We start from the raw sequence: 22,442 nt of genomic DNA on the forward strand, positions 1-22,442 counted from the left end.
AGTCTCAATAGACTAAAAAAGATAGATATTATATAAAATATCTTCTCCTACCACAAGGTAAATTTCAAAATCAATAAGAGAAGGCAAACTAGAAGATTAATAAATGTGTAGAAATCAAACAACACACTCTTAAGAAAAAAAACAATGAATCAAAAAAGAAATCACAAGGAACATTAGAAAATACTTAGAAACTAATGAAAACAAAAACACAACATACCAAAACTTATGGAACACAACAAAAGCAGTGCTAAGGGTGAAATTTATAACTATTAGTACTTACATTAAAAAACAAGAAAGATCTCAGATCAATAATCTAACTTTACAACTTACAAAACTAGAAAAAGAAAAAACAAATAAATCCAAAACTAGCAGAAGAAAGGAAGTGATAAAGATTAGAGTGGAGATAACTGCAATAAAGGGTAGAAAATAGGGAAAAAATCAATGAAACCAAAAATCAGTTTTTTGAAAGCATCAACAAAATTTGTAAACCTTTAGCTAGAATGACTAGGAAAGAGGAGAGAAGACACAAATTACTAAAATAAAATAAAGTGGGGACATTACTAGTGAGTCTACATAAAAAGAATTATAAGAAAGTACTATGAACAATTGTATGCCAAAAAATTGGATAACCTTGATGAAATGGACAAATTCCTAGAAACACAAAACCTACCAAGTCTGAATCATAAAGGAACAGAAAATCTGAACAGACCTATAATAGTAAGGAGATTAAATCAGTAGTCAAGCCTCCCCTCCCAAAATATAAAAGCCCTGGACCTGATGGCTCAGTGGTGAATGCTACCAAACATTTAAAGAACTAATACCAATGATTCCTAAACTTTTCAAAAAATTGACAAGGAGTGAATACTTCCAAACTCATTCTATGACACCAGCATTACTCCAATACCAAAGTCAGACAAAGACACTGCAAGAAAACTACAGACCAATATCCCTTATGAACACTGATGCAAAAATCATCAATAAAATACTAGCAAACCAAATTCAGCAGCATATTGAAAGTATTATACAGCACGACCAAGTGGAATTTATTCCTGAAATATAAGGAGGGTTCAACATATGAAAAATTCATCAATGTAAATACACCACATTAATAGAATGAAGAAAAAAAAACCTTCATGATCATCTCAACGATGCAGAAAAAAGTATTTGACAAATTCAACACCCTTTCATTATTAAAAAAAAAAAAAACTCTCAACAAACTAGGAATAGAAAGAAAATAAATAAATAAAAGGTATCCAAATCAGAAAGGAAGAGTCTGAGAGTCCGCCTGCCGATGCAGGGGACACGGGGTCGTTCCCCGGTCCGGGAAGATCCCACATGCCGCGGAGCGGCTGGGCCCATGAGCCATGGCTGCTGAGCCTGCGCGTCCGGAGCCTGTGCTCCACAACGGGAGAGGCCCCAATAGTGAGAGGCCCGCGTACTGAAAAAAAAAAAAAAAAAAAAGAGTATATAGAGAGCTCCTAAAACTAAACAACAACAGAAAAACAAATAACCTGATTCAAAACTGGGCAAAAGACTTGAATAGACATCTCTTCAAAGAAGATATTTGAATGGCCAATAAGCACATGAAAAGATGTTCCACCTCACTAGTCATTATGTAAATGCAAATCAAAACTACAGTGAGATACCCCCTCACACCCATTAGCATAGCTACTATCAAAAAATCCAAAATAATAAATGTTGGCAAGGATGTGGAGAAATTAGAACCCTTGTGCACTACTGGTGTGAATGTAACATGATACAGCCACTGTGGAAAACAGTATGGTGGTTCCCCAAAAAATTAAAAGCAGGCTTAGCATATGACCCAACAATTCTACTTCTGGGTATGTGCCCAAAAGAATTAAAAGCAGGGTCTCAAAGATATATTTATGCACCCACATTCACAGCAGCATTATTTGCAACAGCTAAATTTTGGAAGCAACCCAAGAGTCCATGAACAGGTGAATGAATAAGCAAAATGTGGTATATGCACACAGGGGAACATTTTTCAGTCTTAAAAAAGAAGGAAATTCTGACATATTCTACAATATGGATGAACCTTGAGGATGTTATGCTAAGTGAACTAAGTCACAGAAAGACTAATACCGTACGGTTCCATTTGTCTGAGGTACCTGGAGTAGTCAAAACCATAGAGACAGAAAGTAGAATGGTGATTGCCAGGGGCTGGGAGAGAGGGAAATAAGGAGTCATTGTTGAATGCGTGTGGAGTTTCAGTTTTGCAAGATGAAAAGAGCTCTGGAGGTGGATGGTGGTGATAGGTGATCGTTGCTCAACAATACGAATGTAATTAATACCACTGAACTGTTACTCAAACATGATTAAGATGGTAATTTTCACGACGTTATGTGTATTTCACAATTTTAAAAGTTTGAAAAAAATCAGGGCTAATTCAGGCCAAATCCAGTATGCAGATATACAGACCTCAAGTTTCTATGCAGTTAGTAAATTAAGCAACAAATATGACTTACCATCCCTCTACTACCTCTCAAATTCCTGGGGCATATATTTTACAATCAAGTTTCCCTAGGCATTCACCAAGTGAGAGAAAAGTATACTTTATTTAGCCAAACTGTCTCAAGCATGAGTATAGATTAAAGGCATTTCATACATGCAAAGCCTCAAAAAATTTACATCCAACTTATGGTTACCAAAGGGGATAGCAAGAGGGGGCAGGGATAAATTAGGAGTTTGGGATTAACATGTACACACTACTATATATAAAATAGGTAAACAACAAAGACCCACTGTATGGCACAGGGAACTATACTCAGTATCTTGTGATAACCTATAATGTAACACAGCATTGTAAATTAAATCTACTTCAATTAAAAAATTTACACCCCAAGCATTGTTTCTTAGCAGACTACTGTATGACAAAAGTCAGTCCTCAATTGCTATTATAAGGTGTCGTGTATTTTTCTCTAATCTCTTCACAGAACTGATTGTAAACTCTCTGAGGAAGGGACAGCATTTTATACTTCTATTACTCAACGGGATTTTGAGACTGTATTCATACCACAGTAGATTCTGTACATGTTATTTATTCCAGAGGTATTACAAACAGTAAGTGAATCTTCCGTTAGCAGAGAGGAGGGGAAGAACGGAGTCAGCTGGAACGTGGGGAGTGTTAAGGCTCATTTCTCCAGCCATTCACCCAGCGGCACTCCATTATCTGGTCTCACCTAGTCCAGCCCACTTTAGTTCTTGCCAACATACACCCTCCCAGAAATAATCATTATTAATATTCTCCATGATCACTAGTCATGTTTAATCACAGAATTACAAATGTGGGGAGTTTCTCTTGCTTAGTTTTCAGAAAGCTTCTTGGATTAGGACAACAAGCAGCTGCGCCCCACTTCCAAGGAAAGATTGTCCCTGCAGTTCCACTAAGTCCCGGTAGGTGGCGCTGGCACAGTACAAAACAGTTCGAATTTGATCCCTGTTTATTGAAAGAATCCAGCTCCTTTTGCCACTGAGGTTATAAAATTTATTTTTAGTGTGACTTGATGGGCCTTGTCTGAAATTTAACAATATTGGAATCAAATTCTGATACCTAATCACACAGATGTAAGCTCTATTAGATTTCAATTAGCATTCACTCTGATTTGATTATAAGGCTTCAACCATTAAAATGGCTAATAGGGAGACATTTAGATAATTGCAGCTGCCTGGGGTTATTACATTTGCTATCATTTCCACAGAGTGATTCATGTAAAGACTGGGCCATAACATTTGTTTTTGTTGGTGGAGACAAGGAACGAGGGCTTACTGGGGTGGAGGCACGATGAAGTGTTTTGCTGTTGTGGTCTGGCACTTGGGACTTTTTCTTTTTTATTCTTTTTGTGGGATTGTTTTTTAATTAGGAGGGAAATAAGAGTGTAGGGCGCTTGCCATTTAGCTGTTTTCCAAAAAGATATTGTTGATTCTCCATCTACAATACTGTTTCATTTGGCAAAAGAAAAGAGGCATTAGCCAAGTTTCCTTTTCCTCTTTTTTAATTGAACTGACTTACATTTGAACTGAGAAGATTAACCACATCAAAACTCACCTCCTGCACAAAGGCCTTCCTCAGTAAATGGAACTGGGGTCTCCCCTATCACCTAATACCATTCCTAGGTGCAAATGCTAGAGGTGTTTTACCAAAGTTGCCAGACCGCTTGGTGAGGATATTGAGACATGCTTTAAACGTAAAAGGAATAGTTGGACAAACTGACCTTCAAGGTCACTTCAGCCCCCACCATCTAAGATTCTAGGGATCAACGAAAACATGTCCCTGCCCCAAAGAGCCCCCAGACTCTAGGAGCAGGACCAGTCACCTAGGGTTTTAGAGCAGCCCGCACATGGTATATTTTTCTGGGTGGGACAGAGGAGCTGTTCCAAAAAGGTGGGGAAACTCACCTCCAGAAACTCACCCTCTACTCTATGTGGGCCACTAAGAGCCTGAAATTCAAGTCTGGAAAGAAGTCATCGGTGAAAACTCATCTGTTTTTAAATCCAATACTTTATCATTTTTACCCACAGATAACTTGATAATTTGCCAATAGGGCTTCAAAACTATATTCCACTCAAGGAAACAGATTTGGTGCCTCAAGACTCAAAACCAGATTGTGAGGGAAGCTTAGAATTCTCTTTTGTTCTGCTAGAAAATATTTCTCGTGTACTGTACCAACATGAAAACATTACTTCTCATAAATACCTCTCCAGTCTCAGAGGCCTAGGATATAACCCCCTAGAGCCCAGGACTGCATCTTTTTAGTCCTATGTTTTGGGGCAGGACCTAGCCCAAGACTCTGCAGACAACAGTCAAACACTTTGCTGTGCAAAAGATCCAGTTCTATTCCAGGTCAGACTATGTGTGTGAGAACATAAGAAAAGGCAAAACTTTTCTTAGAACAATGATCCATCAAGCCTAGTAGTCTGCTTTCTATATGTTTGAATATAAGTTCAGTAATCTTCCAAAAAGACAAACATCCTAGGCTGTCCTATAATGCACTGGGTCTTTTCTTTCCCCAGTACAGGTGGTTGTGAGGTGGGCTGGGACCCAAAAGTCCTGACCATAAAAAGAATGCAGGCGGACAAGCTGAAGGTCTGAGCCGCTGCCCACGACTCATGTGGGTGGGGTCCATTTTTCCCAGAAGTGCAGACAATGTCATTTGTAATTCAGAAAAAATGTGGCAGACATTGCCAGGGCAATTCTCTCAGCATTGAGTGAAGAGGAGGGGGTGGGGACGGTGCGTGGACGGGGAAGGGGGGATGGGGCAGTGCACAGATACCCAGAAAAGGTGGTCAGAGAAACACGTTTCCTCCTAGGTCTGTCTCTGCAGACAGGTCTGTATTCAACTATTTGGGGAAAACGAGCTGCCGAGCAAACTCCTTAGCCACTCTGTGGAGGGAACGTCTATAACCCTTCAGTGCTGGGAGAGCCACAGCTCAAGTTGTGGGGCCTAATATCCTCTCAAAAGTAGGTAGTACAGTTTAGTATAAGAGAAATGGAGCAACATTTTACGGAGGGATTTCCTAAACGTGAAAAAGCCATTCCTGAGATCCCGGCATTGATCTGGCCTTCTGAGATCTTTGACTTCATTTCCTATTACTCTTCCCATGACTCACCCCGCTTCACCCACACTAACCTCCCTGCAGTCCAAGAGCACCCACCTCAGGGCCTTTGCACTCACTGAACACGGTTCTTCCCCTCAGCAGCCACCCAGCTCACTCCCCTCCCTTCCTTCAGATCTTTACTTCACTGTTCGCCCTCTCATCTTCCCAGCCACCCTGCTTAAAATTTCAACATGTCCTCCTGCCCTGACATTTCTACCCCTTTCTCTGACTTATTTTTCTCCTGAGCACTCTCACTAGTATATTCTGTATTTTACTTATTTATCTAGTATATTTCTGTCTCCTGCCCGAGGTAAGCTCCCTGAGGGCAGAGTTTTGGACTGTATCTCCCATGCCTAGAAGAGTGTCTAGGACAGCGTGGGCACTCAGAACAGAACTTTGCATGAATCAAGTTCGGCTCCATATTTATACTTTCCAGAAGGACACCCTGATTCACGTGAAGAAAGTATTCTTTCTAAGCAAATTAATATTCTAAGGAGGGTTTCTTAGAGAATGGTTAAGCATGCTGTGAAACCTAGCTGCTTTCTAGAATCCTTAGTACTTTTAAGTGTTAGAGATGAAGAGGCATCTAGAGCAGTGGTCCTCAAAGTGTGGTCCCCGGCCAGAAGCAATAGAGGACCTGGAACTTGGAAGAAAGGCACTTTCAAGCCCCACCTAGGACCTGCTGAATGAAGATCTCCAGGGGTGGGGCTCAGCAATCTGTGTTTTAAAAGTCCTCTGGTGACTCTAACACAAGCTGCAGTTTGAGAACTAATCACTGATGTAGAGGAAAGAGCAGAGGGCTAAATTATCTAGAGATGTAGATTCTAGTCCTGGTCTATTTAATTGTGCGACCTTGGTTACACCCCTTAACCTCATCTACCTCCCTCTCTTCACTTACAAAATGAAAGAGCTGCTAAATTTTTCTTATATGCTTTTAATGTACTAATGGTAAATCTTGCAATCACAGCCCTCAAGGATCCCTTTCGTTAGGCTTGTAACTGTATATTAGCGAGTAGTTCAACAACCTATCTTAAGTAAAACTTTCTTTTCTTTCAGTCTGGCCTTTCTTTTCTCAAGTTTCCTGAATTGGTGAGCAGTTTGCACAGACACACAATCTTGCCACACTGGACACTTCTTCCAATGACCATATTCTTGTACCTCACACCTTTTTCAGCTTCTGGGACAGCCCTCTGTTCCGGTTTCCCTCCCATCTCTTTGGCTGTTCTTAGTTTCTTCTGCTGGCTTCTTAGCCTCAGCTCACTCCTTAAACTCTGGTGTTCCCATCTTGGTTCTTAAAATCTACACACAATTCCGGGTGGCTTTGTCCTCACCCTGGATATACCTATTTCTCAAGTAAGCCAATGACTCCCAAATATTTCATTCTCTTAGAAATCCCCACATTCAATCACCTGTTATGTAACCCCCAGACCCCTCAAATTAACACATCCAAGAGAGAACTCATCACCTTCCCCCAAGCCACTCTTCCTCTAATTTTGCCACTAAGTAGCCCAGGTCAGAAACTGAGAGCTCGTAGATGCCTCCCTCTCTCCTTCCCTCTCATCCAGTCAGGCACCAAGACCTGTAGATCCTTCCTCTTGGATCTCTTCAACCATCTCTCTTCCTTACTTTCCAGTCACTGCCTTTAACTGGTCACCAGCTTCATACCTAACCCACTTCAGTCTATTTGCCACACAGTCTTCCAAAGCACACTGATGGCAGCCACCATGTAAAACACCGGGGGACTTCCCTGGTAGTCCAGTCGTTAGGACTCTGCCCTTCCACTGCAGGGGGCCTGGGTTCAATCCCTGGTCGGGAAACTGAGATCCCACAGGTCGCGTGGGGCGGCCAAAAAAAGAAAAGAAAATTTAAATTTTTTTAAAAAAATGAAATGAAATCCCCCAGTGGCTCTCCATGGCTTTCAAGGTGCTGTCCCAGCTTCTCTGCTTGGTTACATGTCCCTGCCCCATCTCCTTCCTGCCTAACACTCTCACCTCTCCCCCCACACACCAAGCCACATGCAACTGCTTTTTCACACCTCCATGATTTGCCACAGACTTTCCCTTCTCCTGGCACGCCCTTCTTGCTCCTTTTCTAACTAACTCCTACTTGTTCCTTAAAAGCTGTCCTTTATCACCCACACCTGTCAGAATGGCCATCAACAAGAACACAAATAACAAATGCTGGCAAGGATGTGGAGAAAAGGGAACACCTGTACACTGTTGGGAGGAACGTAAATTGGTGCAGACACTGTGGAAAACAACATGGAAGTTCCTCAAAAAACTAAAAATAGCTACCATATGACCCAGCAATTCCACTCCTGGGTATATATCCGAAAGGAATGAAAACACTAATTTGAAAAGATACATGCACCCCAATGTTCACAGCAGCATCATTTGTAATTGCCAAGATACGGAAGCAACCTAAGTGTCCATATGAATGAATAAAGAAGATGTGATACACACACACACACACACACACACACACACACACACACACACAGAATGGAATACTATTCAGCCAGAAAAAAGAATGAAATTTTGCCATTTGCAACAACATTGATGGACTTGGAGGGTAATATGCTAAGTGAAATAAGTCAGACAGAGAAAGACACATGCCACAGAGCAACTAAGCAAGTGCGCCACAACTACAAAGCCTGTGCTCTAGAGCCCACAAGCCAAAACTACTGAGCCCGCACGCCGCAACTACTGAAGCCCACATGCTCTAGGGCCCGTGTGCCGCAACTACTGAGTCCACATGCTGCAACTACTGAAGCCTGTGTGCCTAGCACCCGTGCTCCACAACAAGAGAAGCCACCACAATGAGAAGCCCGCGAACCGCAACAAAGAGTAGCCCCCCGCTCGCCGCAACTAGAGAAAGCCTGTGCACAGCAACGAAGACCCAACGCAGCCAAAATTAAATTAAAATTAAAAAGAAGAAAAAGAAACAGACTCACAGATACAGAGAACAAACTAGTGGTTACAGTGGGGAGAGGGAAGCGGGGAGGGGCAATATAGTGGTAGGGGATTAAGAGGTCCAAACTACTATGTATAAAATAAGTAAGCTACAAGGATATATCATACAACACAGGGAATAGAGGCAATATTTTATAATAACTATAAATGGAGCATAACTTTTAAAAATTGTGAATCACTATATTTTATACTTGTAACTTATATAATATTATACATCACCTATACTTCAATTAAAAAACAAAAGCTGTCCTTGACCAACCCTCCCAGCCCACCTTAGCTTCCCCAATTCTACACTCCCAGAGCACTTGGTTCACATCCCAACGTGAGCCTCCTTACTAAAATCACTCCTGTACCTGATTATCTCCCCACCAGCCTATAAGTTCCCTAAGAGCCAAGATCCTATTTTCTTTTCTTTGTACCTTCAGACCCCAGCAGTGCCTGGCACAAAAGTGCTTAATAAATGCTTGACAAATTAATGTTTATTTTTCTCTATATATAATACTTTTTTCTCTAGAGATTTCTTTTTTCATATTAGCCAAGTGTGTCAATATGTCACATTTCCCTTAGCTTAACCAGTCCTTTTTTTTTTTTTACATCTTTATTGGAGTATAATTGCTTTACAATGGTGTGTCAGTTTCTGCTTCATAACAAAGTGAATCAGTTATACATATACCTATGTCCCCATATCTCTTCCCTCTTGCGTCTCCCTCCCTCCCACCCTCCCTATCCCACCCCTCTAGGTGGTCACAAAGCACCGAGGTGATCTCCCTGTGCTATGCGGCTGCTTCCCACTAGCTATCTAGTTTACGTTTGGTAGTGTAGATATGTCCATGCCTCTCTCTCGCTTTGTCACAGCTTGCCCTCCCCTCTCCCTATATCCTCAAGTCCATTCTCTAGTAGGTCTGTGTCTTTATTCGACTAAACATAGCTACAGGTAGTTAGGGACAGACGTCTGTGCTTGATCCTGGAGCAGGAACTAAGAAAGTGAATTTACGCAGAGGGAAAGCCTCTGATCTGAAGTCTGGTGTGGGAAGGAAGGGCAGCCTGTCTGTGGGAGCTGTGACATTTCGAAAGCACCAAATTCACTGTCACCTCGAGCTTCTCCTGTGGGGCAAAAGGGATGACAGAGGTGGGGGCTTTTGTCCTCTCTTGTGGGCAGATTTCCCCAGTTAGTTTTCCTTTTGTGGTGCCTGTGGCCATGAAGGAGTCTTCCCCAGGAACCCCCCACCTATTTTTAGCCTCAGTTCAACACCCTACAGACAGCACCCCTCCCATATATCTCTCTGTTAATTTTCAATCCTGCTGTTACCAATATGAATCACCCAGGTCTGGCCTGACAAATTGCTAGACCTTAAGTGAGAATAAAGACTTGAAGTGAAAAGGTAAAACCTTTAACAGTGGAAAGTTGCAAAGATGCCCTGACAGCTAACGCATCTAATAGCCTCCCTGTGCTACTTTTATAAAACTATTTCGTGGATGTTCACATGCAGTGTTATTCGAATGAAGTTCTCTGTGATCAGAGATTTAGAGCCCGCACTGGGTAACCTAAACTCCTCTCTAGGATTTCCTCTTTAAGGAAGACTCATCTGGGAAATGAATTGTTGTAGATGTTACCCGAGTCAGGTAGACTACACACCATATATCATTCTTAGTACAGGCTTTTTGTTTTAAGCACTGATTGTGTTATAGTTGGTGCATGCTGTGTGAAACTAGGTCAAGCTCTTGAGGTATGATATTTTGTGTTGAAAATGCTGCTGCCTCTGAAAGATCATCCTGGAATGACAGTTACCTCTCCACTGGGTCCAGCCAACCACGTGTCCATGGGCCCTTCAGCCTTGCCATCCATTGATGGGAGTTCTGATGAGGCCTTGCCCTGCTGGGCAACCTCTTAATCAACCAGATTGATTCCCATTCCACCTCCTTCCCCTTATCCTATGTCCCTGAAGGATTTTTGCCACAGGGGATACTCTAGGCAAGTGCTTATTGATTCCTCTAAGCTAAAGCTTCTGTCTCAACTTACTTTTCGATCTCTTGGCCTGGGCCTCCAGGACCTCATCTGTCTCTGTACTGAAGGTTTTGAGGAGGAGTCATCTGCCTTCTTATCCTGGGTCCCACCCTAGAGGTTACTCTCAAGCTGTAGAGAAGAAAGAAGAGAAGTGGGGCACAATCTAAGTCTATTTGCAGTATCTTCACTCCTCTTATTAATGTTCCGGATGGGCTGAGTTCCATGATGGCTCTGGTTTGGCCTTCTGTCCTCCTAGTAGCCTTTCTCCCACAATGCCTCCTTCCTCTGTAAAATGAGAATGATAACACCTCACTCCAAGGCAGAAGCTGGACCAGATGAGCTCTTGAGATCATTTCCAGATAGAGAAGTGTTGATTGGATGAAAAGTGAGGATATTAACAGGAAGAAGAGTCAAAGAACAATTATGTTAGGTCTGAAGACAAGAGGATACTCATGCCTTAGACAATGGACCGGACAAGAGAGACGCAGAAGAAATGAATTTTCTCCACCCCTCCCCGCAGTGCCCATTCCACCCCATATCCTTGCATCAAGCTAGAGTCAAAAGGGGACACTGAACAATAACTAAGCAGTACAAGACAACGTGTGACCTCAGGCCCAATGTGCAAGCCAGGCCATGAGAATTAGAAGGATTCAAAAGAGGGCAGAGGAAGAGAAGGAAGAGCTCTTGGAAAGGGTAGGTCCTGACAAGGAAGTGGGAGGAAGCTGGTCCTTGGGCAGGGAGGGAGAGCAGAGCACGTATCCTGGTGCAGGCCAGAGCCCCTGGAGCAGAGTGTTGGTGCTGGGGAGAAACGGACACTGGGACAGCCAAGCTGGGAGGGCTCTGACTCTGGAGGGTTGTAAATGCTGCCTGAGGAATTCAGACTCTGTTCTGCAGGTCATGGTAGGTCACTAGAGGTCCTGTTACAGGAAATAACAGGACAGAAATGTGTGTTAGCAAAAGGAGATTTAAGCGTATCGCTGTAACCCTTTGATATTACTTGAATTTTTTTTTTTTTTTTTTTTTTTTTTAATTTTCGGTACGCGGGCCTCTCGCTGCCGTGGCCTCTCCCGCTGTGGAGCACAGGCTCCGGACGCACAGGCTCAGCAGCCACGGCACACGGGCCCAGCCGCTCCGCAGCATGTGGGATCTTCCTGGACCGGGGCACGAACCCGTGTTCCCTGCATCAGCAGGCGGACTCTCAACCACTGCGCCACCAGGGAAGCTCTTACTTGAATTTTTAACCATTTTTTCAACCACGTGCAAGTGCCACGTCTATGTTTTTTTAATACTACAGAAAATACAACATATAATTTGTGCTAATACCTTTGAAAAACTTTTAAATAGGAACAGTCAAGCCACACTGTTAAGAGTGTGGAGAGGAACAATGGGAGGGGCAGCATGGGGTGATGGATGTAAATGCTGGCTTTGGCTTTCTGGTTGAGTGACTTAACCTTTCTGAACCGCAAATTCCTTTCAAAACAGATAATGATCTCCATCTAAGAGAATGGTTGTGACGATTAAATAGGATAAAGTATTTCAAGTGCCAGCCATGGTAAGTGTTCAGTAAATGTATAAATAACAATTTGAGAGGCTACTATGGTAAAACAGGGCCTGAACTAATGTGGGGACAGTGGAAATGGAAAGAGGATGGGCTGGAGTCATTTCAAAAGTAGGATAAACTGAACAGATCAGCTATAGGGATTTCAGGAGAGGGAACACTCACAGCTCTCCGCAGGGCTGTGATAAATGATGCACCATAGTCACACCTAAATACCCAATCTCAGAGCACATCCTCCAGCCAGCTTTCCTGCAATCCCTTCCTTAAGAAAATGTGGGAACTTCCCTGGTGGTCCAGTGGTAAAGAATCCACCTTCCAATGTAGGGGACACGGGTTTGATCCCTGGTCGGGGCAACTAAGCCCGCGTGCCACAACTACTGAGCTCGCGCGCCTCAACTAGAGAGCCCGCGGGCCGCAAACTACAGAGCCCACAGGCTCTGAAGGCCGTGTGCCACAACTAGAGAGAGAGAAAACCTGCACGCCACAACTAGAGAGGCCCGCGCGCCGCAACGAAGACCCGAAGCAGCCAAATAAATAAATATTTTTTTTAAACGTGATTCCTCGGAGAACAGTTATTCCACAGACAGCCTGAAGATGTCGCTGCAGGCAGTACCATCCATACTGCGCTCCTTATCTTGCCTGGATTCTGCCATTCGTGAAAGAAAATTCCACTGTGGCTCCCTATCTAACCCCCCTTACTCCATGCTCCTGCCCTGTATGTAGCCTCCTCTTTCTCCTGTGAACACTCATGCTTCCCTCTACCTCCTGCCCTGATGCCCTGGCCACTTGGGGGTGAATCTGAGCCCTTCAAGGCAGCCGAGCCAACCTTGTGACCAGGTTGTACGAGTGCTTCCCTGCCCTTTCTCCATCATCGTGTTCATGTAGATTATTTACCAAGACCTGCACGCATGCTCCCCATTCCCCTGGCCTCTTGAGTTTCAGTCAATGAAGGTAGGGGCACCCCTATTCCCTATCTCCCATGCTCATTAATTTCTCTTCTAAATGGCCCAATTTTCAAATATTAGCTTTAAAGATTTGACGATGCATTAATCGACCTCATTTTCTGAAAATGTCAGTGTTCTTGGTAAAATAATCCCTGAACCATGGCCTATATAAACAGCTGTGGGATATAGGAAATGATGAGCACTTTGGAGCCAAGCTGAGTGACTTAGCCAGAGGGAATATGTGACAGTCATGGGACTGGGCTCTGACAGCTGAGACCCAGTAACAAAGGAAAAATGTTCCAGGCCAAGTTCCCCCTTTCTCTCCGCTCATGGCTTCTGTTTGTGACCCTTCCTCTTACTCTCTCATTTGTTTTCAGCATGTAAAGATCAGCCTAAGAGTATGGGATTAACAGATACACACTACTATATATAAAATAGATAAGCAACAAGGATTTGCTGTGTAGCACAGGAAACTTACTCAGTATCTTGTAGCAACCTATGATAGAAAATAGTCTGAAATATATATATATACATATATACATGAATCACTTTGCTGTATACCTGAAACACAATATTGTAAATCAGCTATACATCAACTGAAAAAATAAAAAGCCTAAGAATAACTTTCAGAATCGATTTTTTTTTATAGGTATCCCCCATTAACAGCCTCAGAGATAAGACTCCAAGACACATCTCAATTTTTAATATTTATTCAAGTAATCTGGGGCTCTACTTCAGAGAACAGAGGGTCTAAAAGAGGTTTGGGAAAGACATTATCTTGGTGATTACAAGAAAGGGCTGAGGATCAAGGTTCCTAAGTCTTCACTCTATTTATAAACTGAAGCGAATCTATGATTCCTCTATGATTACCTATGACGCAGCTATGATTCTGTTTACCTTTGTCCTACACCATTCCCAAGACCTTAGACCACAGAGGGGAAGAAATATCCACATCCCCGTATAGTTTCTGGTGGTGCTTTTGCCTCTGATGCTGAGAGGGGTCATGAGCTTCTCCCCTGCTTGTGGTGCCCAAGGGCAGGGACCTCCTCTCACGTAGGTCCCCAATCCTGCTGAGTACCAGGCCTTTGTGTGGGAGTGCCCTGGCGCTAAGTCCCCTCCTACCCTGACTGAACTCAGTGAATTTACACCCAAGCCAAAGTAGCAAATGTACTGGCCTGCAGAGGAAGCAGTGGTCTTAAGCCTCCACCCGCTTCCTAATCCAACTACTCCTCTCTGAACACAACAGAGCGTGAATCACCCTCACACCTTTAGCGACCACTTGGTTACTGCCGATAAACAGCGAAAAGGGAGAGCCAGGAATTGAGGCCACAGGTGACACGTGCAGGCCCCCTCCCTCCCCGGCAGCCGCCGGTTACCCAACTGGCAGAGGGCACAAGGTTGAGGCACCAGCCAAGCAGGAACACCTCGAGGAGAGGTTTATTGAAAGCATTTGAGTGTTTAAAAAAACCTAAGTAACCTTTGTAAGAAAAATCAGAACTTTGTTGAACTTGTTACACTTATTTTACAGGAGAGTGTTGAAACGTTTTTGGGGGAAGGGTGAACTCTCTTTTCCAGGCTTAGTGATTCCAACCCTGCCTGCAGGGGCAGATGGAACTTCCTGGACAGACACTCTCCACCACCAGCCTCCGGTTACAGTTACGCGGAGGAGCAGAGACCCTGTGATGCCAAGGGAGGGGAAGGCGGGTGCCTTCCCCCAAAGCACCACGAAAACATCATACCTTGGGCTGCAAAAAGAGGTTCTACACTCAGGGCCTGCAGGCTCGATGTAGCCAAAAGATGCAGGAATGCATTTTGTTTGGGTTTTTTTTTTTACAATGCTTTAAGATTTGAAATTTTTCACATCAAAATCTATTTTCCGATTTTTTTTAAACAGTGGAATATCAGTGCTGAACTCCAGGTGCTACTGGGCAAAAATTGTCTGAGCTGAGTGTGAGGGACATACTCTCTCAGTCAGAGATGCCACCACTCCCTCTTGGACTCACAGGGTCGGCTTCGCGCATCTGTGAAAACTGCCTGGCCCCTATAGGAAGGTATTTGAGAATAAGACCCTTTAAAACTGTGACTCCCTTTAAACTGCAGGATTTATTGCAGCAAAAGAAACCCTCGAAGGCTTTGACAGTCTTATTTTCAGGTCACCACAAATGAAAGTCCTGACAGCTGCTTTTCTGTGGGGAAAGCTCCAGAGCTCGGGAGCCCCAGGTTCTGACAGGGGTGGACGGATGCAGTTGCTCACCACCACAAGAGGAAAGAAAACTTAGCCTGGGATTGGAGGCAAAAGATAAATTCAGAATTTCACAGTGGGGCCTCCATCAGCAGCATGCCTGACTCGCCCTCCAGGGCTCTGTCACGGCTCCTCTCTCTTCCAGCCTGGCTGCAGTGAGCCACGGGCAGCCTTCTTCAGGAGTTTGGTTTGCTGGGGCTAAAACAATTTTTGGCAACTGACACAGGACACCCTGCCCACGATGTTTTAAGAAAAGCCAAATATGTTGGACCACCTGGTTGAAATTATAGAAATATCTCCATGCTGCCAGGCCACTGGGCACCCCAGGCAGAAGGTTCAGTCCACGCTGTGCATCTCCCACCCAGGAAGAGTGCACAAGGTGCCTGCAATCACACCAGGCCTTGATGGCGCTCCTTTTCCCACAGGGATGCTTCTGCCCCCACTGCAGCAGGCGAGCGTAACCTGGCCATCCTGTCCTTCCCTATGGCTGTATCCCGTGCAGCTTCAAGGTTAACTTATTCATTCTTTTGCTTTTTGCATTTAAGAAGAAAAAAAAACAAAAATGGGAATTCCTGGGCTGTCCAGTGGTTAGGACTCCAAGCTTTCACTGCCAGGCCCCGGGTTCGATCCCTGGTCCAGGAACTAAGATCCCGCAAGCCGCATGGTGTGGCCCAAAACAAACCAAATAAAGCCAAATGACATTAAAAGGCTTTAACATCTTTAAAATGGTCAAGATTAGCTAAAATGCTTGACAATGAGGTAGGGAGAACTCTAAGTGTGCAAAGGTCTTTCTAAACCAACAATCAGTTTTGCTGTCTTCTGCTCCATCTGTTTTCTGATTTCCAAGTATGTTCTCTACCACCCAAGTTGTAATGTTTGTTGATTTAAACCATATAGAGCATATGATAGAGGGAAAACTTGTTGGATCACGTTATTCAAAACTGTCTCCCAGGCTGCAGAAAAACAAAAGGGACCTCCCTGGGAATCCCCACCACAGGGACAGGTCATCAAGGCTCAGCACCTCCCAAAATTTCCAAAGCGCCATGATAAATCAGGGAATGCCTGGACCTGACTCTTACCACTAGGTGTCACACTAAACAATCAGGAATAAAGACCACCAATTGCCCAAGGCCTTCAGCTACAGAAAGCCATCACAGCAGGTGCAAAGAAAACTTATTCCTGAGATACTTTTGACTTAGGCATGATTTTTTTTTCAATGATCATTTTTAAACCTGCAGCTAATAATCGTCTTCTAAGGTATCCTTTGTAAGTGGGAATTCAGAGTTTGATATTTCTGTGCCTTTTTTTATAGGTGTGAATATCCCCAGATGGGGGAACATCTACCCTCTATTTTACCTAACAACTGGAGTAGAAAATACTTTGCATATCTTCCAAATTACAGTGTATTCAGTCTCATTTTCACAAGGTGTTTTCAAAAGTGTTAATACCATGACTGCTTTGGCCAAATGATTACTATGTTGGGATAGAAATTATATAAACTGCCATGGGATGCCTAGGTAAATTTCTCTGCATTTCAGTTTCTTTTTAGGAAAGTAGGAACAATAGTTCTTACTTACAGGATTAGTTCTGAGAACTAACAATGTGTTGCAGAAAGTGTTGGAGCCCTTCAAAAATTTATACTGTGATATTTCTAAGAGACATGGTCACCCTTAGCAAAGTTACACAAGCATTTGTGGTCAAGTAATACAATTTTTAATCTGGGGAAAAAATCTAAACAGCATTAAATCCAATCTTGTTATTATAAAAGCAGGTATCCCATAGCAAAGGTAGCTACTCTCTCCAACTAATACGCAGTTAATTAGAGGTAGAGCTGGGAACTGAGATCTCCTACTTAGAGTTCTCGTTCCGCCTTGCCTAATAGTTATGTATTTGTATATCACATGCCTGCAGAGACATACGGTGTCTATCCCTGGGAAGTTTTCATTTTAGTATGTGACCATTACTACCCCGAAGGTTTATTTCTTGATTTTACTTTTTTTCCCCTCATATTTTGTCTCTCACACACATTGGCCCAGATTTCCTACATTCGGATATTGAGGGTAGGGGAGTGGGGAAAGGGGAGATGAGGAGAGGTGAAGGGTTGGTTAGTACACAGCCAGTCAAGTTGAAGACGATTGCAATAATCACCAGAAATCTCTGCAAAACTATAGAGGCTTCCTAGGGCGCATTCTGAAGAACGCTGACCCAAGTTGCTTTATTTTGCCTGGACCAGTTCTAGAAACAGATGAATGCATTCCTCTCATTGGCTAGGAGATGGGGGTGGGGCAGAGAGCATAAGTTCTATTTCTGCAGATGAGACCCGAGGATGGTGAGCCTCCAGTGGCTACCCATATGGCGTGGATAGGTCCAGCTGCTGTCCTCCCCCAGGCAGGAGAGCAAGGAGCCAGCAGGGGCAGGATGAAGGCCACGCTGGGGCTGCCTTGAGTTCCTGCAGTATCCCTGGCAGTTACTTTCTTAGCCAACCTTAAGGCCCAATCTTGGATAAGGCACTACTCAACCCATTCTTCAGCCACCTTCTCCGAATGCTTCTGGAAAGTCACCCAGCTGGGCACCCAGAAGTAGGTTAAAGATCTGTTCTCTGCAGCAGCACAGTGCAAACCAGGGAAAACGACCTCAATAATTATTTTGTTATGGCAAGGTGTCTACAACTCTACTACAAAGATTAACACCTTGCTTTCCTTGAAAAATATTATGGTCATATTCAGCATTTTCCCGCATACAGGGCAGAGTGCTTGCCCCTCCCCCAGTCAGCAGGATTGTTAATCCCGAGGAAATGATTTGAGGGTTCTCCAAGCATTTAGGTTTTCAACGCCAGAACTTTCACAACTTCTACCTGAGTGGGGGGCTGGGGGCTACACGTCCCTGCACTGCCAAGAGCCTGGTATTGGCAGGAACGCAGAGGCAGTCGCCAGTGCGTCCTTCCTGCAGAGACGTCTGGGGAAGTGAATCCCTATACCCAGCCAACATTTCCACTCGCGTCTTCAAAAGATCAAAGAAAAAATTTTTTAAAAACCGGCGAAGACCTGCAAGTCTGCAAACCCCAATAGAGAACCGCCCTGCAGGCCTGCGTCCTTGGGATCTCAGGAGCAGACGACCCCAAATCAAATCGATCATGGGAAACCCCAGGGAAAGAAGGTTTCTTGCAGAGGATCAGGATTACTGAGTGCAGGCTGCAGGGAAGTACCGGGGGAGGGGGCCCTGTCGGGAGGACTTTCCAGTCACTCAGCGTTCATCAAAAAGTTCCCTGTACATGACCCCAGTGGCTCATCGCAGGGAGTTTCTCTGATGAACCCGGGCGCGGGGTTTAGGCTTCTTTTTCCCCCTAGCAGAGGACGAGGCCAGTTCTCTTTTCTGGTCTGACTGGCTTGGAAATTCCCCGCGCCTGACCCCGCCCCGGAGAAATCCCCTGCCAGCGTTTATAGGGCGCCGCGGCGGCGCTGCGGAGCCCACAACAGTCCGAACCCGCAGTCCCGTCGGTCTGCGACACCGCGAGCAGCCAGTGCGCCGCGCAGCCCTTGGCCCGCGCACCTGGGGAGCAGCGCCCGAGCCCTCACCGCGCCATGTTCCAGCCCGCGGAGCCCGGCCAGGAGTGGGCCATGGAGGGCCCCCGGGACGCACTCAAGAAGGAGCGGCTGCTGGACGACCGCCACGACAGCGGCCTGGACTCCATGAAGGACGAGGAGTACGAGCAGATGGTGAAAGAGCTAAGGGAGATCCGCCTCGAGCCTCAGGAGGCGCCGCGCGGCGCCGAGCCTTGGAAGCAGCAGGTCACCGAGGACGGAGACTCGTAAGTGTCGCGGGCCCGGGTGGCGGGGCCGGGCGGGGGCGCCGGGCCTGCAGCCCGAGGCGCGGGGCCTGCGCTGCGGCGGCGGACCGGGGTCTGTGCACCGACCCGGAGGCCGTGCAAAGGTGCACGGCTGCGCTCGGAGACCGGGGAATCGGGGATCGGGGCGGGTTCCTGGGGCCGTGGTCCAGCAGCTCTGCCTTGCAGCCGCGCATACACACACACAACACACACACACACACACACCACCCCCCTTGCGGCTCCCCTCGGCCGGGGGCGGGGCTGCGGCGGGGACCCTAAGTCCCCGCTTGCATAAGGGGGGCGGGAGTTTCTGCCCCGCTGGCAGGCGCCAAGCGGCTGGGAGGGGAAGTACAGGGCGTTCCGGCCCGGCGAGAGGGCTGGGCGGTCTGGCCGGCGCCCGCCGCCTAAGTGGGGGGGCCCGGAAAGTCCCTGGGCGCCTGCCAGGAACACTCAGCTCATAATAACCTCGCGGAAAACACCGCGGCCTCGGCCTCCAGAAACCCCGACCTTGCGCAATCCCCCGCGGGCCGCGCCTCCCTGGGCCTCACGCAGCGCACTCACCAGCCCTGCGGGGTTTTCCCTCTTCTCCCCTCAGGTTCCTGCACTTGGCCATCATCCATGAAGAGAAGGTGCTGACCATGGAAGTGGTCCGCCAAGTGAAGGGAGACCTGGCGTTCCTCAACTTCCAGAACAACCTGCAGCAGGTGGGCTGCTCGCCCGGCCCCGTGCCTCTCTGACCCCGAGATAAAGCTGGAGCTAGCTCAGCTCCTCCCAATGATTTCTAAATTAACAATTCCTGGTCATTATCTGACCTGACCTTTTACAGCTGAATCAGCCAACGTCCTAGAGAGGACAGAAAATTCCATTGATTTGGGGAGGCCTTTATGAAGCCCACCTGGGGCCTCTGGTATTTTGCCTTTTGCCCCTTGTACCTCCCTGGGAGGAGCAGTACCCACCACCAGGATTTCTCTTGGGCTTCAAGGGAACACAGACTGTAGGTTGGATCCATGGCTTATGCTTTCTATCCCTCTTCTGTCTGTAGACTCCTCTCCACTTGGCGGTGATCACCAACCAGCCAGAGGTCGCTGAGGCACTTCTGGAAGCTGGCTGTGATCCTGAGCTCCGAGACTTTCGAGGAAATACCCCCTTACACCTTGCCTGTGAGCAAGGCTGCCTGGCCAGTGTGGGAGTCCTGACTCAGCCCCGTGGGACCCAGCACCTCCACTCCATCCTACAAGCCACCAACTACAATGGTATGTCTGGCTGCCCTGTCCATCAGAGGGCGGGTGACGTGGGGAAGGGAGAGGTGGGCCGACTTAAGGAGTCCGAGCAAGGTTTAAACTCTCAACATGTGAAAAGTTGAGAACACATGTATTCAATAAAGGCCTATTTGATGCCTTACTAAAGTCCATCCAGAACCCGGATTCTGGGTTCTTCAAATTCAGAAGAATTTGTCCCTTAAAAGAATAGGTGAAAGGTTCTGCTTGAGAAGTGAGGGTTGAAACAAGGGGTTATATTTTCTTACTTTTGGTCTTCTAGGTCACACATGTCTGCATTTGGCCTCTATTCATGGCTACCTGGGCATCGTGGAGCTGTTGGTGTCCTTGGGTGCTGATGTCAACGCACAGGTGAGTGCCTCACGCCTTCAGATGGAGTGCATCAGGCTCCCAGCCCTCCTCCATATGATTCTGTACTTTTGTTGCAAGCAGAAACCCCAAACTCAGCCATAAGCCTCTCAAATTCCTTTTGGTTTCAGGAGCCCTGCAATGGCCGAACTGCCCTCCATCTCGCGGTTGACCTGCAGAATCCCGACCTGGTGTCGCTCTTGTTGAAGTGTGGGGCCGACGTCAACAGGGTCACCTACCAGGGCTACTCCCCATACCAGCTCACCTGGGGCCGCCCAAGCACCCGGATACAGCAGCAGCTGGGCCAGCTGACCCTAGAGAACCTTCAGATGCTGCCCGAGAGCGAGGATGAGGAGAGCTATGACACGGAGTCAGAGTTCACAGAGGATGAGGTGAGTCCCGATTAACTTGTTCGTGGCTCTGCAAAATGGAAGAAGAGAGGCCATTCTCCCTCTACCTTCTCAGGCCCCTAGAGCGCCTCCTTATTCTGAGGGTCTCAACATAATGAGGCTCTCAAACTTGAGTGTCCCTAAGCAGTATCCCAAGAGTATGTCTTTTTTGTTTGTTTTTTTTGATCTTTCTGAAGGAGAGGATCCTTAAAGGAAAACTCCCTCAGTCCAGGAAGTTAATTTATATTCAGGTTATAGAGGGAGTCTAAGAATACTTGAGTTATTTCCAGTAGCAGCCCTCACCATCATCCCAGTACCCTTGGCAAAGCTCTGGAAGTTTAACCTACCTTATTTTCTCTTTTTAGCTGCCCTATGATGACTGTGTGCTTGGAGGCCAGCGCCTGACGTTATGAGCTTCGCAAAGTGTCTAAAAGAACATGGACTTTGTATATTTGTACAAAAAAAGAGTTCTATTTTTCTAAAAAAAAAAGAAAAAAGGAAAAAAAAAGGATATACTTATAACCACACTGCACACTGCCTGGCCCAGAACATTTTACTCTGGTGGATTAGCCCTCATTTTGTTATTTTCATGAACTTTGGAAGAGGGGCAAGAAGGATCATTGGAATTCAGAGAAAACCTCTTTTTAATGTCACCTTTGGTGGAGTTTTGAGGAAAGGTTATTCAAAATTTGATGAAAGGACTATATTTTATTTATTGTGCTTTTCAGTTGAATCACCATGGATTCAATGGCTGGGCCCAGTTGTATGGAGTAACGTGTAACAGGTGTGTTGTTAAACCTGTCAGTGGGGTGGGGTTAAAACTCGCTACCTGTCAAGGTTTGTGTTACCCCCTGTAAATAGTGCACATAGTGTATTTTGTTGGTAATTATTTTGGTACTTTTAAGATGTATATTTATTAAACAGATTTTTACAAACAGCATTATCGTGATCACTTCCTCTGGGCTGCTGTCGGGCTCCTACACTGAGAGTCATTCGGGCTCCTACACTGAGAGTCATTCGATCCCCAGGTGGAGGCGGAGAGTTGTGTGGGAGAACTCACCACAGGCAGCCACGGAACCCTTTCAGAGAGCAACTTCTCCCACTGTCTACACCAGCCTCCCCGCCAGGCTTTGCAGGCGGCCGGGGCCCGGTGCGTGGGCGGGAAGGCTGTTGCATGGTTATAGGAAACACCATTTTCAGGCCACTTGGTCTACAGCTGGAAGGTTCTTTATTGTCACCTGCTTTCATCTTCTTGATTTAAACTA

General features: G+C 45.7%; 1 protein-coding gene across 1 annotated transcript; it reads left to right on the forward strand.

The window, feature by feature from the left end:
* The first annotated feature begins 18,541 nt into the window (after positions 1-18,541).
* On the forward strand, positions 18,542-22,115 carry NFKBIA (NFKB inhibitor alpha). The gene is made up of 6 exons (XM_065871052.1): positions 18,542-19,145; positions 19,759-19,867; positions 20,206-20,416; positions 20,703-20,791; positions 20,920-21,180; positions 21,543-22,115. The coding sequence occupies exons 1-6, from the start codon at positions 18,919-18,921 to the stop codon at positions 21,588-21,590; spliced, it is 945 nt and encodes a 314-aa protein (XP_065727124.1). The 5' UTR covers positions 18,542-18,918; the 3' UTR covers positions 21,591-22,115.
* The last annotated feature ends 327 nt before the right edge of the window (positions 22,116-22,442 follow it).

This window comes from Phocoena phocoena, chromosome 2 (assembly GCF_963924675.1).
Source record: "Phocoena phocoena chromosome 2, mPhoPho1.1, whole genome shotgun sequence".
Lineage (NCBI taxonomy): Eukaryota > Metazoa > Chordata > Mammalia > Artiodactyla > Phocoenidae > Phocoena > Phocoena phocoena.

Coding starts and splice junctions, on each gene's coding strand:
- NFKBIA (XM_065871052.1), top strand. CDS start 18,919: ATGTTCCAGCCCGCGGAGCCCGGCCAGGAGTGGGCCATGGAGGGCCCC. Junction 20,417..20,702: donor ACAAGCCACCAACTACAATG/GTATGTCTGGCT, acceptor TTGGTCTTCTAG/GTCACACATGTCTGCATTTG. Junction 21,181..21,542: donor CAGAGTTCACAGAGGATGAG/GTGAGTCCCGAT, acceptor TTCTCTTTTTAG/CTGCCCTATGATGACTGTGT.